The sequence below is a fragment of the Lycium ferocissimum genome, chromosome 5 (assembly GCF_029784015.1).
Source record: "Lycium ferocissimum isolate CSIRO_LF1 chromosome 5, AGI_CSIRO_Lferr_CH_V1, whole genome shotgun sequence".
Classification (NCBI taxonomy): domain Eukaryota; kingdom Viridiplantae; phylum Streptophyta; class Magnoliopsida; order Solanales; family Solanaceae; genus Lycium; species Lycium ferocissimum.
The window spans coordinates 30,506,277-30,528,089 of NC_081346.1; the positions used below are offsets into that span (position 1 = coordinate 30,506,277).

At 36.0% G+C, this 21,813-nt stretch overlaps 1 protein-coding gene across 6 annotated transcripts; it reads right to left on the reverse strand.

Moving 5' to 3' along the window:
• Nucleotides 1-1,040: 1,040 nt before the first annotated feature.
• On the reverse strand, nucleotides 1,041-5,950 carry LOC132056681 (trehalose-phosphate phosphatase A-like). Of its 6 annotated transcripts, none has more exons than XM_059448977.1 (15): nucleotides 5,722-5,950; nucleotides 5,545-5,609; nucleotides 4,380-4,531; nucleotides 3,891-3,942; nucleotides 3,331-3,789; nucleotides 3,085-3,225; nucleotides 2,929-3,000; nucleotides 2,683-2,802; nucleotides 2,528-2,584; nucleotides 2,337-2,438; nucleotides 2,118-2,195; nucleotides 1,943-2,012; nucleotides 1,754-1,824; nucleotides 1,561-1,653; nucleotides 1,041-1,416 (listed from the first exon to the last, which is right to left on the reverse strand). In XM_059448977.1, the coding sequence occupies exons 5-15, from the start codon at nucleotides 3,619-3,621 to the stop codon at nucleotides 1,357-1,359; spliced, it is 1,155 nt and encodes a 384-aa protein (XP_059304960.1). In that variant the 5' UTR covers nucleotides 3,622-3,789; nucleotides 3,891-3,942; nucleotides 4,380-4,531; nucleotides 5,545-5,609; nucleotides 5,722-5,950; the 3' UTR covers nucleotides 1,041-1,356. The 6 variants fall into 6 exon arrangements, with proteins under 6 accessions (XP_059304960.1, XP_059304956.1, XP_059304958.1 ...); XM_059448973.1 differs by having other exon boundaries at nucleotides 3,331-3,796; XM_059448975.1 differs by lacking the exon at nucleotides 4,380-4,531 and having other exon boundaries at nucleotides 3,331-3,796; nucleotides 3,891-3,932.
• Between the last annotated feature and the right edge of the window lie 15,863 nt (nucleotides 5,951-21,813).

A 21,813-nucleotide genomic window follows, 5' to 3' on the forward strand; every position in this document is an offset into this window, starting at 1 on the left:
CTCAATAACAATTTTGATTTTTGAAAATACGTCTTGTTCTTCATCTTAATTTTTTGGATTGTTTGCCTCATCAAGTTAGAATTTTGGGACCATAAAACGGAACAAAAAAAAAAGGCAGAAAGAAGATACTTCAGACACAAAATCCTGAACTGAAAAGACGAAACTTTAGGACACTAGAATTGAATCTCATGATAGTTGTCCTAAAGTTTAACTGAAGAAACTGAACTTCAGGACAGCGTCACGAAGTTTGAACTGGAAAAAAAAATTAGGACAGTTAACCAAACTTGGACATCAGAAGTTTGACCAAAAAAAAAAAAAACAACTAAATTTCACAACACTGTAGATTTTGAATTGGGAAAACAAACTTCAGGACACTAGACCTTGTTCAGAAGGTTGACCTGGGTCTCTGTTGCTTTCTTAAATTGTAGCAAAAACTTCAAATGCTTTCCAAAAACTAGCTAAGTTGCTACCCTAGAAATGGTTACCTTGTGGAAATACCTAAAACCAGTTACCTGGTGTTATTTCCACAATCAATTTCCTAACCCCCGGTTTAAGCAATTTCTTTTGTTTTCCTTATAAGTTATGGTTATGTGAGCCCATAAATACTGTAGGGGACTGGAGATGAAAGAGTAGAGCCTTTGATGGGATTAATGATTTTTAGTACATCTAAGTGAAGCTATGACAGAAGGTAAATTTTCAGCCACAAGGCTACAACCAATCCCTCATGTTAGCAATTAACCTTTGAATGTAGAACGTCACTTTGAAAGTTGCGACAAATTTCAATGAAATCACATCTGTATTTTCACAGAGGAAAATATGGAGAAGTTGAGAAAATGATCAAAATGGTCGGCTTTGGTTCCATTTGGTCCTTAATATACAAATGGAAATGATCCTTAATGTAATCCAAAAAAGTGATCGGTTTGATCCTAAGCCATATAAGTAAACGTAATAGCTACTTTTGCTATCAAAACTAACAGAGACTCTTGCAATTTTGAGTTTGTAGGGGGGTAGGGCAAGAAGAAGACTCTTGAACATGACTTACTAAATAAAGAAATTCAGTTTGTATTAAGCATTTCAGTTGTTGGTACACTCTCCCTTGGGGAGAACTGATAGCCAAAGTTAAACAACATAGCACTTGAAAATAAAAAATAAAATATGAAGATGACTATACAATTGGCCTAAGGGCATCCTTGGTGCAGCAATTACGAAAAGGAATTTACAAAGAAAAGTTCTGAGCAGAAACAGTGAACTAGACTCCTGTCACTCACTAAGCACCTCTGCTCCCTTAACCATCCGCCAGTCATTAGATTTTCATATGAAAAGAATTCAACAAAATGGGGTATATGTATTGAATAGTTAATTGCTACAAGCACTTGACTTCTTCCATGATACCAAGCGCTTGAGGAATTGCATCACCTAAAACCACAGAAATGCAATTTGTTCAGAATTTTATAGCAAGAAAGATCGGACTAAAGCACATCACGTTGGAAGAACAGGCTTCCAAAGCAGCTTTATTCAATTATCAAACGAGGGTCATACGATTAAGAAGCACTTTCATACCTCAGATGGATCCCTCAGAGTGTAGAATGCACTGCTTTCTTTTGGTGCAGAAGATACTAAGATTCCATAACCTTTATTTCCCTCTCTCAAAACCTGTAAAACACGCGCATTTGACAATTTAGTAAACATAATTGATGATCCCAGAAGGAAGCGGGTCTGTTATATAAGTTCCTATTGGTCTGCTCAACTTTACCTTGAATGCATCTTCATCTGTCCGATCATCTCCTATGTATATGGGAAGAATATCATCACAGTTATTCAACCCTAAAGAAATTACGCACTTATATTAGTTTTATTATTAACTTGATATAATATAAATGGGACGGTTCAACCGTTTGCATTCAGTAACTACTTCCGTAAGGCAGTCAAAGACTTCACTCACCCAACGATTCAAGTAAGAACTCAACAGCTTTCCCCTTGTCCCAGTTAAGCACAGGTCTGACTTCCAAAACCTGAAGAAGGTTATGGAGAAGCTAGTTAGAGGAGTTAAGATATACCAGACAGTAACTTTCCAACTGCCCCTAAAATGCGGTGAAGAAGCAGGCTCAGATGTGTACCTTCCGGCCATGTGTCAATCGCAGGCGTGGGTAGTGTCTTAACAATTCATCAACAGATTCTCCAATAGTTGACCAACTCTGTAAGAATTTAAGCAAGCACAATACAAGGGATAAGAACCTTATGACAGAGAAAGAAAAGTCTGAAATCCTTCTTTTTTTATCGGTGAGAAAAGTAACACAATCTATGATTTGATTTTAACCAAAAATAACAATCCATACCTTCTCATCTACATTACGGTAGTGTACAGAAACACAGAATTTGTTGTTCTCAACCTTTGCTCCGGTGATGTCATTTGTGAGCTCAACAAGAGATCTAAAAACCTGCTTGGGCAAATTTTGAAAACACTGTTTTATACTGAGCATTGCCACAAATAGCAATAATAATCTTTTAGCACAAAACTCTTATATACCTCATCGATCATTGGTAAGAACTCACTTGCAGGTTGGAAAAGATTAACTTCCTTGCCCTGTGATCACAGAAGTTGATTGATGTCAGAAGCTCATAAGACAAATGATGGTTGGATGTTCTAATTTCTTCAATAAAGATCAGCTTTAGCATCATTACCTGCTTGTCAGTAGATCTAGTATAACTATAGTCATCAGAAATGGATCGAACAGGGCTCATTATATCCATCCCATGACTACCAGCGTAGTAAAGTTCAGGTAGTCCGACAAAGTCATATACCTGGAGATGAGAATATCCAGCCAATAAGAGGAGAATCTTGAAAGCTTTTAGCATAGTAACGACAAGATTTACACATCAAGAAGAAGTCTTGTTCAAACACAGCTAAAAGAAAGCATTGGTAAGTACCTTATCACGACTTCTCCCGCTAATAATTGCCGTGGGAAGATATTTAGCCACATTCCTCACAGCAGAACGCATCTGAAAAAGAGTGACCTGGTGTCAAAAAGGAATCCCGCAAGTGTAGCAGAAATGTTCTCCCATTCAAAAGTTAAAGATACTCACAGCACCAGACATGAAAGCTCGATCTGGATCATCTACAATTGGTGATAAAGTCCCATCATAGTCCAGAAAAAGTGCAATTCTTTTGCCTTTTGCATAATTAATGATTTGCTCAAATGAAGAAAGTGCTGAGGGATACTTGAGCTGCAAAAGCACAAAAATATTACAACACTTCTCTTGTACGCTTCCAGAAGTAAGATCCAGGCAGAACATTTGATTAAATTAGATTGCAAAGAACATAAACATTACCATCCAGATGCGGTAGGCAAGATCATTTTCATTTGGTGCTATTTCAGCACTGGAATCCTTACTTTTCTTTCTATGAGTAGGAGATGACGATTTCATGGCATCTAACCAAGTGTTTGATCTAACATCATCTAGAATTCCCGACTTCTTCCTTGGGATAGTAAGGAAGAGTGTGGGCGAGAAAGTTGGCCCAGCCGGAGAATATGGCATCAAAGCAGAGTGGATGCCCAATCTGGACTGAGACATTGGGACAGGATCGGTGACAACAGGGGATGTATTTGATTTCAGGTCCATTGTGCCCAGTATCTTTTTATGGCAGAATCCAAGTTTAAAATTATGCAAACAGTTGATCACGGTTTTGAGTAACTCTGCTCTAACCAACCCTTTTGTCAATGAAAAACCACCTCTTCAAAGTAACCTTATCACTGCAGCCAGGCGTATGGTCCATCAAGCAAAAGAACCCTGGAAACTGACAATCACCACACAATGAGTGAGCGAAGGAAAGATTCAATATCAAACTCATAATTCACAATTCACAATTCACAATTCAATGTGAATCTTACTTGCACATCTTCCCGCTTCTTAACCTCTTCTAGTCAGTCAAGCTTAAATAAACTGCAAAATGTAATTAAATCTTACGTTAAGCAGCTGTATGTCTCAACATCACAGATGTAATTAACGGATGAAAGGTTAAAGGGATGCAGCATCTAGAATGCAACAGAAGTTTACAAGTTTTATAACATGAAGACCACATAAATCCATTTCTGCCTGACCCAGCTTAAATATACTATTCAACCAATTCGCGTAATAAAATTAATCACAACCGGGAGAAGGTTCCACCCATAAATGAAAGCAGCAAAGGAGAACAGCACTGAAAGAATTCTATTTAAAGTTCAATCAATACCATACACAAAAAGCAAATCAAGGTTTCTGATGATTCCATATTAACATAAAAGCAGGAATACTGCATGAGTTGCGGTGAACATATAAAAGGCATAACTACTAACTAAAATACAATAACATTAATGGAACAGATAACATTATCAGATTACCTTTGAATGAATAAACAGCAAGTTATCTGAGAGGTCTCATAAATAAATTTAAACACCGGTCCAAATGCTAAATATTTGGCAATTGGCAGTAGGTAACTGTTAACCTCCCCATAGCCCACAAAAACCAGCAGATACAACCACATATTATGGTCCTACAAAGAAGCATGTGGGGCATTAAAAAATGGACCCCTCTTATTAACTTCTAGTAATATAACAAAACCATGACATTGAAATTAAACCAAGAATCACGCTAAATACATACATATATATATATATATATATCTCCATATTATATTTGCTTTCATACACCAACTTGTGACCAATAGAATCATTTGGACATAGCAGATTGCCTTTCGAACCTTTTCTTTTTCACCCCTTTTTATCTTGATACTATTTTCGAAGGCGAAATGTTTTTGCGAGTTGGATATAATATTTTCTCCTTGACTGTCATTAGAACCATGAAAATGATCTACAAATGTATTGAAAAATCCTGTCTTTATCATGTTATTATAGGAAGAATCTGCGATAATTTATCGAGGCTTGACAATGATATTTAACAAAATTGACACGAATATGATATCTATAAATGAAATACGTCACATCACACAGCTCCATTTTTTTACAAAAATAATCGACTAATGGTAAGTTGGGCGAAAAAACGGAAATAACCGAACTTATCAATCGGTTGAAGCAGCACCACAGATTCACAATATAATATCTAACATCAGTATTCAAATAAAAAAAAATTACGATAAATAAACAAATACTTTCGTTAGGCAACATATTTTCAATGACTCTCAATCGCAAAATACCTAATATTTCTTCAGCCATCACATTTGAACGCGAAAAGAAAAAACAGAAAAAAAAAAAAAACTAAAAAGATGAACTTTTGCAGAAAACAGAGAAAGCAGAGGCACAACATCTTAACACAAAAAACTACCAAAAATACAAGCTTGTGGTTAAAAAAAACGCTCGAAAAACAATCAAATAATTATTAAAATGATATTTCCTAATAACAGAAAGATGAAAAATGAAAAATGAAATACGCCTACAAATATCAACGTAATTAATGACATTTTCTAAACAGGACTAGGGATGAATGAAGATTGAAATGCGACTAAAGATACGTATTAAATAAAATTAAAAAAGTAGGAAAAAGGTGTACCTGATTTACAAAGCAGGAAATGAACGGAAACGTGTCAATGCCTAAAATGTACTCTTTTTGAAAACCTTCAAAAATAGCAACAAAATGGCGTGATAAGAAGCATTGTTCAAAGGAGCCAACAAGCTCGAAGAACAAGACTGAATTTTACAATATAAAAATGAGATGACGTCAGCTTACCTCCGGCAACACCGAAACCCCAGAAGAAGAAAAACACAGAGAACGAGGAACTGGAAATTTGTTTATTATTCGGGTTTGCTTGGATTGCAGAGAAACGTGAAAATATTAGAAATGTGAGAGAGGAAAAGAGAAAGAAGAGAAGTTTAAGGGCAGAAGGGGGTATTTATATAGAAAGAATGGGGTTTATTTTGGTTAATGAGACGTGGAGGAGAAGGCAAAAAAGAAGGCAGGCCTCTCGTCTATTGTATTGTATTGTATAGTAGAATTGAATTCCAACGGAACCAGAAAAACAGACTTTCTATGAAATTTTCAACCTCCGCGGTTTGACCACGCTTTTCCTTTGCTTTTCCCCATGGCGTGTGTGACACTTGAAACCCCCACCTAACATTTCTTTTTTCTCTCTACATTTTAATGCACTTCAATTTTTACAACGTGTCCCTAGTTTTTAACCTTAGGTGATATTTGAATTTGGTTATCATTTAATTTTAGCAAAATCAAATGTTGAAAACAAAAATTGGAATATGATTTCAGGAAATTTGTGCCTTTGATCGATGATGAGGCTAGAAGATTAGTATGTAATCGAGTGTTCTTCTTATCAGTAGTATTAGTTAAGTATTACTCTATCCATGTCAATTTTTTTTTTTTTTTTGGCAATACCTTAATTTTAACTTTTCACATGGCATGTTTAAGATCATAAGCTTAAATGACATTTTGGTGCATTTTACACATCTTTAATTTAATACTACAAGATTCAAAAGTATTTTCTACTTTCTTAAACTTCGTATCAAGTTAAAATTAAACAAACAAATTGAAATGGAGGGAGTACTATTTATTGTTTCATTTGCTATGTATTTTATTATTGTGTTGTCATATTTTACTTGAGACCACACTTTAAAATCTTTTTTTCTTTCGAGCCGAGGGTATATCAGGAACAACCTCCTACGCCACAATAGGGATAAGATCTACATACATATTTTCCTCTCCAATCCCCCTTATGGGATTACATTGGTAGAAAATAATCGACTAATGTTTTAAAAGATAAGTCGAAATTCATACTAAGACAATATAATCATAACGTCAAAAGTTTCTATAACAATTACGGAGGCTACAGTATAGTTTTAAATTTTAAAGGGCTAATGTATCCATCGATCGAGATTCATATTAGATAATGTAACATCAAACAATCTTATAATAACCGTGAAGGGCTATAGTATAGGGCTAATGCAGCTATCAATCTGTGAAGCATTACATGTAGGTTTATCCATTATGTTCTCATGAAAGTTATGTGCCTACTTTATGTGTTGAACTGATTTTTTTATTTTTATTTTTGTTGGGTTAACTATTTGATATAACTTGATAATTTGTATGTTGCATAATGTATGTTGTTCTACCGTTTAGAATTTTTTGACATAGAATATATATATACCCATATAATAGAACAAATTATATTACAAAAAAAAAAAAAAAAGTTGAATTTTAATGTAATCTAATTTGATTTATTTTTTGAGTTTTTCATATTTTTAAAATTTGTTTAACAAAAATTAGAAAGAAAAGGGAAAAAAATTGCGTAGTTCACGTCTCGTGCCTTAACCTAACCTTGTACAAAATCCCCTCCTGTTCAAAATAAGTGTCCACTTAGCATTTTTATTTTTGTTCAAAATAAATATCCACTAACATAATCAATCAACAAGGAACTCAAGAAGGAATTAACTTTATTTTTTCAGATTTGCCCCTATTTACTCAAGGGAATAAATAAGCAAGAATCTTACTAATTAAGGATTAATTTAGTCGAAATATCTATTTTTTTTCTTCTAGAAGTTAATGTTTTCTTAACGGGTATAAAAAGACTAAGTGAACACTTATTTTGAAGCGGAGGGAGTACCTTGTAAAAATGACCCACTTAACACATTGTCTGTTGAAACACAAATCTGAATTGTCTTATTAGTCACTACTAGCATTTATTTGACAATTTGAGAATCAGAATTGATGCATGGATGATGGAACATGAGACTTTCCCATCTTAGACTGGCTTGCTTGCCCACTCAAGTTACTATATCAATCAATAACTTAGGCTCCACAAGCAATTTCCTCCCATTAAGTACATATTTTAGCTCTGCATGGAGCATTTTATACTTTCTAGTTTCTAATACTAAAATTTTGCCAAGCTAACCAGGTCCCCTACCCTAAACTCGAAAAATAAGCATGACACGTGGAAGGGAGACTTTAATGACCAAGACGCTCAAGGACACCTGTGATTGTGTCAGGGATGACGTGGCCACGTTAGTTGTTGGTCCCAATGGAAATTTGGACACATGTGAGTTAGTGTGGTCATTTTCATGCCAGCTGGGCTCGCCTGCAGTTAAAACAACTCAAGCATTGGGTGCAAGCTGTTCAAATATCGGGCCCCATCTTTTGGCCCGACCCATCAGAATCACTCCTCATGACAAAATATAGGGCTGTTCACAGTTTTGGTTAAAATCAAAACCAAACCGAAAATTTAACCAAATCGAATAAAAAAACCGACATTTGGTTTGGTTTGGTTTTAAATTTAAAAAACCGATAGTATTTGGTTTGGTTATGGTTATAGTAAAAAATAACCGAATAAATAACCGAACCAAACCGATAATTATATACATAAAATTTATAATTATTTATATGTATAATATTAACTTTTCATAAATAATTAAAGATATTTTATACCTTTTAATTATTAATTTAATTTTGGTCTACTTATTTTTAAGGCCCGTATTTAAAAAAAGAGTCACCTCAATAAGTCGTCAATGCTAATAAGGGTAAAAGTAAAAATCCTACTATCTCTTTTTATTTTAAAATTGCAAGAGTTTTTACATAAAAATTTGAAGAATGTAGAGAGAAATATTTGAATTATTAATCATAAATTGAAAAACCGAACCAAACCAAACAATAATAAACTGGTGGTTATTATTTTACTTAGTTTGGTTAGTTTTAGACATTTAAAAACCGACTAAATTGGTTTGGTTATGGTTTTAACCAATAACCGACCCAAACCGAACCATGAACACCCCTAACAAAATACTTACATTGAGAATGTTTTTGACTAAAAATTAGTTTTAATATTACTCCCTCCGGATGAAAAAAAAAGAGTCCACATAATCTTTTTGTTTTTTTTGATAAAAAAAGAGTTCATTTAGCAAATTAAAAAAGAATTAATCTTATTTTTTTATATTTGCCCATATTAAGTATTATATGATCAAATCAATGTCTATTTAATTAGAAATAATTCAGTCAAATTACCTAATTTTATCTAGAAATTGATAATTTTTAAGGAGTGTACAAATGGCTAAGTAGACTCTTATTTTGATCCGAGGAGTACTATCTTTTTGGTCCGAAATTATTTTTATATATTTTGGCAAAAACTACGTATATATACATGTTAAGGAGAAATATTTACGAAACGTAACGATAGTTTTCCTTATTTACAAAACATAACGATATATTACAAAACATGACGGATTTTCATATATTTTTCGTTTTTTTTATTTTTTTCCAGAAAATATATATATTTTTTATAAAAAAAAATATTTTTTTTTTTAAAAATATTTTTATTTTTTTAAAAAATAATTTTTATATATATTTTTAAATATTAATTATTTTTTTTTTTTTTGCTCAATGGCTTAAAAAATTATCTCATATTTCTATGTATGAAAGTTGTATGAAATGTGTATGTGTGAGCAAAAATTTTTAATATAATTTTCATATACAAAATTTTGAGCGAAAACTTTAAGCCTTGAATATTGTATGAAAATTGTTACAATGTTGTTGTAGTTTAATTTTAAAACTAATATGAAATTTATATACAAACAATGTGAATGAAATTCTAAGTCTTGAGGAAGATATACACATTTCATACCATTCTCATGCATAAAATTTTATGCATAATGTTTAAGCCTTGATCAAGATATACACATTTCATACGTTTTTTATAAAACCGAGCGAACTTTTTAAGCCTTGAGCAAGATATACACATTTCATACACAAAAATTTGAGCGATTATTTTAAGTCTTGAATGTTGTATCAAAGTTATATACAATGTTGTTGTAGTTGTATTAATTTTCGAGAGAAATCTAACATGAACTTTATACATGAAAATGTGAGCAAAATTTTAAAATGAGCAAGATACAAATTTTATTGTTTTCATACACACAATTTTGAGCGGATTTTTTAAGCCTTGAACGAGATATACACATTTCATACATTTTTCATACAACGAATTTTGAGCAAACTTTTTTTAGCGAGATATACACATTTCATACAACTTTCATACATAAGTTTTTGAGCAAAAAAAAAAAATATTAATTTTTTAAAAAAATAAAAATAAATTTAAAAAAAAATATTTTTTTTAAAAAAATATTTTTTAAAAAAATGATTTTTAAAAATAAAAAATAAAAAATAATTTAATTTAATTTTTTTTTTAAAAATATAAAGCATGTTTTGTATAGGATTTGTAATGTTATGTTTTGTAAATATAAAACTATCGTCACGTTTTAAATATTTCTCACCATGTATATATATATGGGACCATGAAAATTGGGAAGGAAAAGGCAGACAATGAAACTCTCACCGACATCATTACACAAGGGAGAGCGATAAGCTAGCGCTCTTTCTGTTTCAAATTATTTTTTATTTTACGCATTTTTAAGAAATATTAATTAGCAGGGCTGTTTAATTAATTTTATCCTAATTTATTTTTAAGTTCTAATCTCTCTCTATTATATATTTACTCTATTTATGTGTTATCTCAATTAATGACAAAATTTTACTAAGAGTAAAATGGAAAAAAGATAATTAATTGTGTCCTGCACTCTTAAAACGATAAATAATTTGTGATAATTATTTTTAATAACAACGACAAATAATTTGAGAGGGAGGGAGTAATTTTTTTTTTTTTTTTTTTGGAAAAAATTAAGAATGATCCACAAAATAATTTTACAATGTAAAGCGTTTTGCATTTCCTTTACATCAGACCTCGAATAGAATTCATCTCCATTTCTTCTAACACTCCCATTAGTTTTAACGCATGTGGGTTGCCTTATTTAGATGGACCAAACTAGTCTACCTTTTTCAGAGTCCGGAATCAAAATGATCCAATAAAAATGGACTTGAACCAAACTATTTCAGAAAAAATATGATAAAAAAGTACCTTTAACGTAGTATTTTATTACGTTAAAGGACTTAACCGTAACGGCATGGTTAAGTCCTTTAGCGCAGTAAATACTGCGTTAAAGAACCTCCCCCCCCCCCCCCTCTTTTTTTTTTTTTTTTTTTGGTTAAACTCTCTTTCTTTTACATTTTCACACTTTTTTACGTACTTTATCCATAGATTAATCATGCTTCGAGACTCCGGAACTTCAATATTTTATATAGAACCCTACTTTTTTTGTGCGATTAATAAGGTAGGCTCAATACATCAAGGATACGCAAAACTTCGGATTGTCGTTTTAGTGGTTGAAAAGTGCTCGAAGTAAGTTTTTGTTTGAAGACTTGTTGTCATTAGCTTTAAGTTATTTATGTTTTAGGGTTTCGTGTTATTTTTAATTTAGTACGTAACTTTATTTCAAATATTTCACGATTTTTTTTATTATCAATTTAGGATGTCACACTATACACGATAATAAAGACTAAGATAATATTTATAAATATAAATAGATACGCAAAAAATATATAATATTTACTTAAACTGTACTCCCTCCGTATAACAAAAAGAGTCTATTTAGCCTTTTTTTCTTGGATAAAAAAAAGAGTCCACTTAGCAAATCAAGAAAGAATTAACCTTGTTTTTTCATTTTTGCCCCTATTAAGTGTTATATGATCAAAACCCAATGCCTATTTAATTAGGGGTAGTTTAGTCAAATTACTTATTTTTGTCTAGGAGTTAGTATTTTCTTAAGGGGTGTGAAAATGGCTAAGTGGACTCTTTTTTAGATCCGGAGGGAGTACAACTTAATTGTATATACACTATAGTGGATGGGTCCCACATGTGGTATGCCTGAGACTATCCTTAGGCATAAGGCTCATACCATCCCCACCGCCCTCGCCATCGTCTCCATCCCCCTTTTTCCTCTTAATAAGAGGGCGCTCCAAGCCATGATCATCCCTCGCCCTTGTGCCCTTTTGCATAACGTGCTTCTTCTTGGGATCTAGTCCCGCTAGTAAGCTCGGAATCTCAGGCTGATCTGGTTCTGGAAACGAGACCTCATCCTCGTCGGGAGATGCCATCGCAGTCGCCGAAGGATGAACCTGAAAAATGTATAAAACCTAGTATCAATTCTTATTTATATTGAATACATTAACGTTTGTTAAATAATCAAACCTGTTTCTCGATGGGTGCCTCGGGGCTACGAGGGGCTCCAGATGGTCTCGGTGCGAGAATATGAAGTAGTCTCATGGATGAGATGCTGAGAGGCTAAAGCTGGAGCGATGTGTTGTTCGAGGTCCAAAAGGTTAAAAAAATTAAAGTAATATTCTAAAATATGAAAAATTAAAGCTGGAGCGATGTGCTGTCCGAATCCTAAAATATGAAAAATTACGAAATAATAAGTAACATATATATTTAAAATAAGTACTTTAGAGTGTTAAATAAGTATTTTAAATATTAATCGGGATTAAAAACTCATCGAACCCAAGAATCCTGGGACCGTCTAAATTTCTCACTGGCCGCTCATCATCTAATGATGCGCGAAGCGCCGCCCAATTGATGTCATCACGTTCCTTGATGTACGCATTCTGGCTCGGCTGAGATGAAGACTCAGCTATCTCCGCAAGTAGGCACGCCGGCGTAAACGCAGGTAACGGTCCAGCTGAGTTGCCACTGGCCTGGAATGGCTGCGGGTGGACTGCAATGGGAGTGGCCTCATCTACCAGATGGTGTTCCCTACCACCACGTCCTCTACCAGCACTGCGTCCTCTACCATCACTGTGTCCTCTACCATCACCACGTCCTCTAGCATCACCACGTCCTCTACCACGACGCCCTCCTCCTCGCGCCGCCTGATACTCACCCTCTGGAACAGGATCATCTAAGCACCAAATCTCTCCTGCCTGCCGGATACCGTCCTCGGATATCCGTACCAACTCCGAAGCAAGCCCTGCAACCCTGGGGTTAGACATATTGTCACGCCCCAAAACTCACCCTAGACGTGACCGGCATCCGACGTCATGAACAACATCGGAAGAACCTAAAAGATGCAATAACAACACTTGAACCTGCCAGGTTCAATATTCACCTCCAACAATTTATAAAATAAATACAATCAAATCATGATATATGAATTAAATCAGCGGAAGTCTTTAATATTATAAAACTTAATCAAAACGTGATGAAGCCCAAGAGTTAAACAAAACTCAACAACTACCCACAAGAATGTGTACTATGGAGCTTCTAAGATAAAAGAGTAATTGTCTGACACATCGGGACGCAGCCCAAAAAAACTAGAATAGTAAATAAATATGATAAGGGGTGTCCCTCGAATGAACATGTGGACTCACCAAGTCAGCATCAACAACAAATCCTTCCTAAGCGTTTTAAGTATCAAGAACCTGCTCTCCTCCGTTACCTAACATACCATCAAAAACAACAATGGTATGCCTGAGTACTTCGTACTCAGTGAGTGCCTCGGGGACAACAAGTAATATGAAAATAAAGTACAATAATACTTAAAGAAATCAGTTCTGAGGATAGTATGAAACAACGTGAAATCAGTTATTCAGCTTGTGTATCTCAATAAGAATTATCAAAACTGATTATAAAGCCTTTTGTCAAGTTACAACTTTCAAATATGCTTTTTAAATTGATCATGATTATCAACAATAGTTCCATAAAAGGATAAGGATATCACACTTGCCAATACAGGCCCAAAGATCAATAACATCGAAGGGATGACCTTAGAGGTTCCCTAAACACAGCGCACCACACCGGAATATGTAATTCTCGATGGCTATCCTTCCTCCCGAATAGCTAGGCATAAATCGCACCCCGGGTGGCGAACCCGGCAGTGGCCACTCTTCCTCCCGAATGGCTAGGCATTACCACACTAGGATCCATAGTGACTACCCTTCCTCCCGAGTAGTTAGACCAACACACAACCACTTTCATAGCATAGAAGCCAATTCTTTATTCATTTCAAGATAGTCACATCATCAATGGTCATTAAGGTTCATTATGCCATATCATAAAGATAAATCATTTCAAAGAATGTCTTGAAAACGTTTACACTTCTTTAACCAAGATTTCAATGTCATAATTCAACATGAAAACATCATTACCAACCCTTAGCCATCATTATTGATCATCTCTTATAGAGGAAAAACATTATAAACTTATATACATATATATTAGCATGATACAAACTACGTTTAATGTGGGCTTGTCCCCTCACGCACATTAACCACAATCAAAGCAGGAAATAGAATTTCAAATCATGAAAAGTTCACTTGTTTATTCAATAAAGAGCCCTTGAATGAAATTTATACTTCCAAGATTAGTTTCAAAAGGAGACATACATCCAAAACCCTCTTTCAAAAGAGAGACATACCTTAATTATGCTTTACGTATCTTAACAATTCACCATTTTAGCGAAGAACACCCAAAACCCTAGCTTGAGTCACTTTGAGAAGGATTACTTTGCAAACCCTAGGTTTTTGTTATAAGAATTATGTTAAGAATCATGGGTTTGATGCTACGATGGATTAATAATGATAAAGATGTTCTTACCTTTGAGTTGAAGACTTGGAGGAATGATTTTTGTTCTTAGGGTTTTTCAGAAGGAGGAGGAGTGAATAAAATAACTGAACTATTTATAATTGCCGGGTAAAAAAATTGACGTTACAGTAGGGTGTTACGGACTGTAATGCCTCACCGTAACGTGACCAAAATTTCCAGAATGTTTCGTCAAAAAAGTTGACGTTACAGTATGATGTTATGGTCCGTAACACGTGTTACGGTCCGTAACGTGGACCAAATTTCCAGCGAAGACAGGCTTTATTAAAATGGGCATAACTTTTTGTACGTAACTTTGCTTGGGCTAGGTGACCTACCGTTAGAAAGATATTTCAAAGATATACAACTTTCATCAAGGAGGTGTTTTCAAATTCTCAATGCGTTTTCACGAAAATGGCCTAGAAGACAGACCTACCGAAACTTAGGCGACTTTAAGAGCCCTTAAGAACTTCACTAGTTGGTTTGACTTCAAAACAACTACCTTCCACCCGAATTCATCCCGAATGGATTCATATAGATAAAATATCATCTTAACATTAGATTTTTACACATTCACACCTAGTTCAAGTTTACGAGGTGTTACATTATCCCCCCCTTAAGATCATTCGTCCTCGAATGAGAATCGTATTCTAGGAAAGTCACTAACCACCATGAATTTTAACCACGTAATCACCTTGCGAACGAATAGCTCGAAACTTAACTTATACCTGAAATGGGGAACAAGTGAGGATATCTCTTCTTCATGTCCTCTTCCGCTTCCCAAGTAGCTTTCTCAGTATTATGGTTTCGCCACAACACTTTAACCGACGCAACATCCTTTGTTCTCAACCTTCTAACTTGGCGATCCAAAATCTGAACTGGTTCTTCTTCATAAGACAAGGATTCATCAATCTCAACCTCTTCATAGTTCAACACATGAGAAGGATCAGGTTTATACAACCTCAACATCGAAATGTGAAACACCGGATGAACCATGGACATCTCAGCCGGTAATCTCAACTCATAAGCTACCTTCCCAACTCTTCTAGCAATCTCATAAGGACCAATATAGCGAGGACTAAGCTTGCCCTTTCTGCCAAAACGCATTACCCACTTCATAGGTGACACTTTCAAGAAAACCTTGTCACCAACAACAAATTTCAATTCTCTACGCCTCATGTCCGTATAAGACTTTTGTCTACTCTGAGCGGTCTTCAGTCGTTGCACAATAAGATTTACCTTTTCAATCGCCTCATGAACTGAATCAGGACCCAATAATTCTACTTCGGTGGGTTCAAACCACCCAATTGGAGATCTGCAATGCCTCCCATAAAGAGCCTCATAAGGAGCCATCTGAATACTCGCCTGATAACTATTGTTGTAAGCGAATTCCACCAGAGGTAGGTGTTCATCCCAACTTCCTCCAAAATCAATTGCACAAGCACGCAACATATCCTCCAAAGTCTGAATAGTCCTCTCTGCTTGCCCATCAGTTTGAGGATGAAAAGCGGTACTCAAATTCACTCTAGTACCCAAACCTTCCTGAAAGGATTTCCAAAAGTGAGCAGTAAATTGCGTACCTCTGTCAGATATAATCGATGTCGGAACACCATGCAATCTAACTATCTCCTTTAGATATAACTTGGCATACTCCGCCGCGGTATATGACGTCTTCACTGGGAGAAAATGGGCAGACTTTGTGAGTCTATCCACGATCACCCAAATCGAATCAAATTTGGCTTTTGTGCGGGGTAAACCCAAAACAAAATCTGTATTGATCACCTCCTACTTTCACTGCGGAATCTCGATATTCTGAGCCAGACCACAAGGTCTTTGATGTTCAGCCTTCACCTGTTGACAATTCAAACACTTAGCCACAAAGTTAGAAATATCAACCTTCATGCTTCTCCACCAATAGTGCTGTTTCAAGTCCTTATACATTTTGGTGGATCCCGGATGAACCGAATACTTGGAACTATGAGCTTCCATCATTAATTCTTGTCGAAGACCATCAACATCAGGAACACACAATCGTCCTTGCAATCGCAGAACACTATCACCAGTCCCAACAGTAAATGAAGTGTACTCACCCCTTTCCACTCCATCTCTCAGCTTTGCCAAAAGTTCATCATCATATTGCTTGGATTTAATCCTTTCCACAATGTCAGACCGTGATGGCGTGATTCCCACTAACTCTCCATCTTCAGTTTCATCAAGTCTGACCCCAAGACTAGCAAGTCTTCGAATTTCCTTCCCCATGGGCATGTCATGAACGCGCAAATAAGCCAACGTGCCCATAGATTTTCTACTCAAAGCATCAGCAACCACATTAGCCTTACCAGGATGATACAAAATATTCAAGTCATAATCTTTTAACAACTCCAACCACCTCCTCTGTCTGAGATTCAACTCTCGCTGCTTAAAGATGTATTGCAAGCTTTTATGGTCAGTAAAAACATCGCAATGCTCACCATACAAATAATGACGCCAAATTTTCAAGGCAAATACCACGGCAGCCAACTCCAAGTCATGAGTCGGATAATTCTTCTCATGCTTTTTCAACTGTCGTGAAGCATAAGCAATCACCTTACCGTTCTGCATCAATACACAACCCAAACCAATTCTGGAAGCATCACAATACACCACATATCCACCAGACCCAGAAGGTAAAGTCAAAATAGGAGCCGAAGTCAACCTTGTCTTAAGCTCTTGGAAACTCTTTTCACAAGCTTCGGACCACTGAAACTTAGCAGTCTTCTGTGTCAATTTAGTCAATGGAGAGGCTATAGATGAAAAACCTTCCACAAACTTTTTGTAATAATTTGCCAACCCCAAGAAACTACGAATATCAGTCACACTAGTTGGTCTAGGCCAATCCTTAACCGCTGAAATTTTCTGAGGATCTACTTTAATACCGTCACCAGTCACCACATGACCCAAGAAAGCCACAGACTCAAGCCAGAATTCACACTTTGAGAATTTCGCATAAAGCTTGTTCTCCTCAAGTGTTGTCAAAGTTATTCTCAAATGATTAGCATGATCCTCACGACTTTTAGAATACACCAAAATATCATCAATAAACACAATAATGAAGCGGTCTAGATAAGGCTTAAACACACGATTCATCAAATCCATGAATGCAGCAGGCGCATTAGTCAACCCAAAGGACATCACTAGAAACTCAAAGTGCCCATAACGAGTACGGAAAGCGGTTTTCGGGATATCCTTCTCCTTTATCTTCAATTGGTGATACTCAGACCTCGACCTCAGGTCAATCTTTGAAAAGAACTTAGCACCCTGAAGTTGGTCAAACAAATCATCTATCCTAGGTAAAGGATACTTATTCTTAATGGTCACTTTATTAAGCTGACGGTAATCAACACACATTCTAAGGGAACTATCTTTCTTTCTAACAAACAATACTGGAGCACCCCAAGGTGAGGAACTTGGTCGGATGAAACCCTTATCCAACAAGTCCTTTAACTGATCCTTTAATTCCCTTAGCTCCGCTGGAGCCATACGATAAGGTGGAATAGAAATAGGTTGGGTGTCAGGAATAACATCAATCCCAAAATCAATAACTCTATCAGGAGGAATACCAGGAAGATCGTCAGGAAACACTTCGGGATAATCACTAACTATGGGAACAGATGCGAATTCGAGTACTACGAACTTTGTATCATTAACAACAACCAAATGGTAAATACACCCCTTAGTAATCATCTTATGAGCCTTAAGATAGGAAATAAATCTACCCTTGGCTTAGCAATTTCACCCTCCCACACAATAACAGGCTCCTCAGGAAAGGCGAAACGAACTAACTTATGGCGACAATCCACATTAGCATAACATGCGGACAACCAGTCCATCCCCATAATTACATCAAAATCCACCATCTCAAGTTCATACAAATCAACCACGGTCTCACGACCTTTAATCACAACAACACAATTTCTATACACTCTAGAAGCAATAACAAGAACACCAGAAGGCGTATCAACAGCAAAGGGTTCCAACAAAGGTTCGAGTTTCATACCCATATCAAGAGCAAAATAAGGGGTCACATAGGATAAATTTGAACCCGGATCAATCAATGAATAAGCATCATGAGAACAGATGGTAAGGATACCTGTAACCACAGCGTCAGAAGCCTCAGCTGCCTCCCTACGAGTCAGCCCATAAAGCCGAGCTGTCCCTTCACTAGAAGTGTTAGCAACTTCCTTTCCTTTGCCATTATTACGAGCATTCTGATTATTATTGTTAGCATTACCAGCAGACAGATTTTTAGCAGATGCAGTACAAGAGAATCATTCATTTGGTTAAACATAGCAGCCATCTCGCGTATCTGCCACTTTTTTGCACTTCCCTCTTAATGTGGCCCCTAATTGATGACAGATACGATCTTCCCAAACAACGAGACCGACTACTACCCCGGGAGAACCGTTTTGGTTATTATTCTTTTGACCTTGCCTACAGAAGGCACACTGGCATTCGAATATACGTCAGACTGAGCAGGTGCAGAATATCCTCTCTTTTGCCCTCCATTATAATTATTACCACTGAAACCACCCGCCGATCGGGCCTTCTTGTTCTGGTCTCGCTCCACCCTCTCCTCATTTTTCCAACTCTCTTGTTGTTCAGCAAACCCAACCAGAGATGAGAAAGTGCAAGTAGGAGACATAGCAGCAGCAGCACATGCAGACTTGATACGTGGTACCAAGCCTTTCACAAAACGAGTCAACCTATGATTTTCAGTCGGAATCATATATAAAGCATACTTTGACAAACGGGTGAACTCCAAACTATACTCACGAACCGACTTGTTACCCTGTTCAAACTTTTCAAATTTCATAGCCATAGCAAATCTCTCCTCATCAGACAAAAAACCTTTCCATGAACACCTCTTCAAATTCAGCCCACGTAGGAGCTAAAGCAACATCACCCATCTCAGACTCCCACATCTCAAACCATGCGTGAGCAACATCCTTCAACTGATAAGAAGCAAACCTCACACCTTCGGAACCATGGGCATTCATTGCCCTCAACGCCTTGAAAGTCTCATCTAAAAAGTGTTGGGGGTCATCCACCTCTCGTGACCCGAAGAACTCTGGTGACTTTAAGTCTAGGAATTGCTTAAGTCTACCTCCACCATGAGGTTCCACACCTCCACGCTGTTGCTGAGCCGCAACTAATGTAGTCAATATTTGAATAGCAGTTTGCATCATACCAATCTCAGGCACACCCACAACTGGAATAGCAAAAGTCGTCACGACCCAACCGGAGGGTGACATTATTTCATTTACTAGCATTTTAACCCACCCGGGCGCCTTTTATCGTACATTCATGTTCACATCTAGGTAAGCCACATGGCTTACTCATGATTTTTACTCATCAATAATACTAATATCATTGGGAAATGACACATTTATATCATCATCAACAACTATGCCTATAACCGTATACCCAAGCCGACGAGGCTAACAAAATAATAAACAAAATGTGGGCCGACAAGGCCAAATGACACCAAGCTATACACAACTGTCTACGAGCCTCTAAAGAGAGTATGTAACATCATATAGGCGGGACAGGACCCCGCCATGCCCATATGTATGTACACAAAAGAATAAAAACGTAGTGAGAAATGGGAGCTCCTTTGGGCAAACGAACCTTCCTCGAACAAGTAATTTGGATCAAGTCTAATCATATAGTCCACAAACAAAAGGACACGAGACGAATAATGTACCGAGTATTAAGCAGTAATCAATAACATAATGAAAGCATAAGAAATAACATAAGATAGACGCAGTCATGAAACGAAAGAGCTAGTGTATACCTCTAGCGACGTTTTTCATATTTACTTACGAATCTTTCTAACGGGAAGTTTTCAATTTCATACATTCATACATTTTATCATACCCGATAGGAAGGTTCGGTAGTCTTACATACCCGACCATGATAAGGTTCGGTGTTATACATACCGGCCCTACCAATAAAGCTATCCGTACCCAATTGACATTAATAAAGTGATAGGTATCATACCCTCATTATGTCCCATTTACATAATAGCCATACATACTTATATATGTATATATACTAGTCCATAAGTATCACCAACATCATCACCATCATCCTTTTCGTTACTTCTTTCTTTGAAGGATCGACTATCATATAAAGGAGGCAATAGCACCGTGAAAATATCAAGAATCCGATAAGGAGTCATTTAAGCATAGACATTTTGGAACCCTGAGATGGTATATAGCAAAGGAATCATGCCTTAATGAAAGAAGGTTAGCCTTCCAGTTAAATCATCTTTCTTAACTACTTAACGTTCACCGTAGTACTTAATTCGAGAAATTCCTACATTTGTGGAGTCATTCCATAGTTAAGCCTTAACGATACTCTTAAACCCGAACTAGAATAATTCATGATCTAACGAAAATTGGGCAGCATTTTCCCTATTTCATCGACTTCCACTATATTACTACACAACTCCCAAACATCCACAATAACATCCACAATATCATAATCAAGTAATCGCATTACATTAAGCCTTCAATATTCACTCTCATATTCAACTCATACTAGCAACTTCATACTAACTTTTGCACATTTTCATACAACGCTTACTCATCACCATCATTACCTTTTATAACAAGAATATATCCATATCATACTAAGAATCACGACTCAAGTTAGCTTACTACCCAAAAACACCATAAAAATTACAATCAAGCTTCACTTTCTACTTCATTTCCTCATCCAAGTTATTCAACAACTAAACATGCATAACAACATGTAATAAACATGAAAACTAACCTTTTATATCATAGGAATGAGCTTTGGAACAAGACATCAACTTGTACAAAACCCTAGCTACAATACCCAAGTAAATCTTGAAATCTACCAACCCTAGGAAGCCTTCTAACCCATGAACACTTTGATTTTTGCTATTTGATCTTTGTAATCTCTTGCGTTTGAGTGCAATATGTTGGGAGAAGGGTTTTGGAGCTTTGGAGAGTTTGGAGGACATGTGGGAAATGAAAAAAAAAAAAAAAAAGCAAGTGGGCTTCCAGCCTTGTATATAAAAATAATAATTTGACCCGACGATTGATTATACGGCCTACTTATTATACGGCCGTATATTATACGGTCCGATTTATAATTAGATCGTATAATCTCACCTGTGGATCACCCTTCTCTCCTACACCATTATACGGGCCGTATAATTTATACGGTCCGTACAAACGGTCACAACCGGGAATTTTTCGAATTTCATTCGTCGAATCGTTTGACTTCCAATCCTCCGAATTTAGCACTTATATAACACTTCATTAACCGTACAATAGGCCCTATAGCAG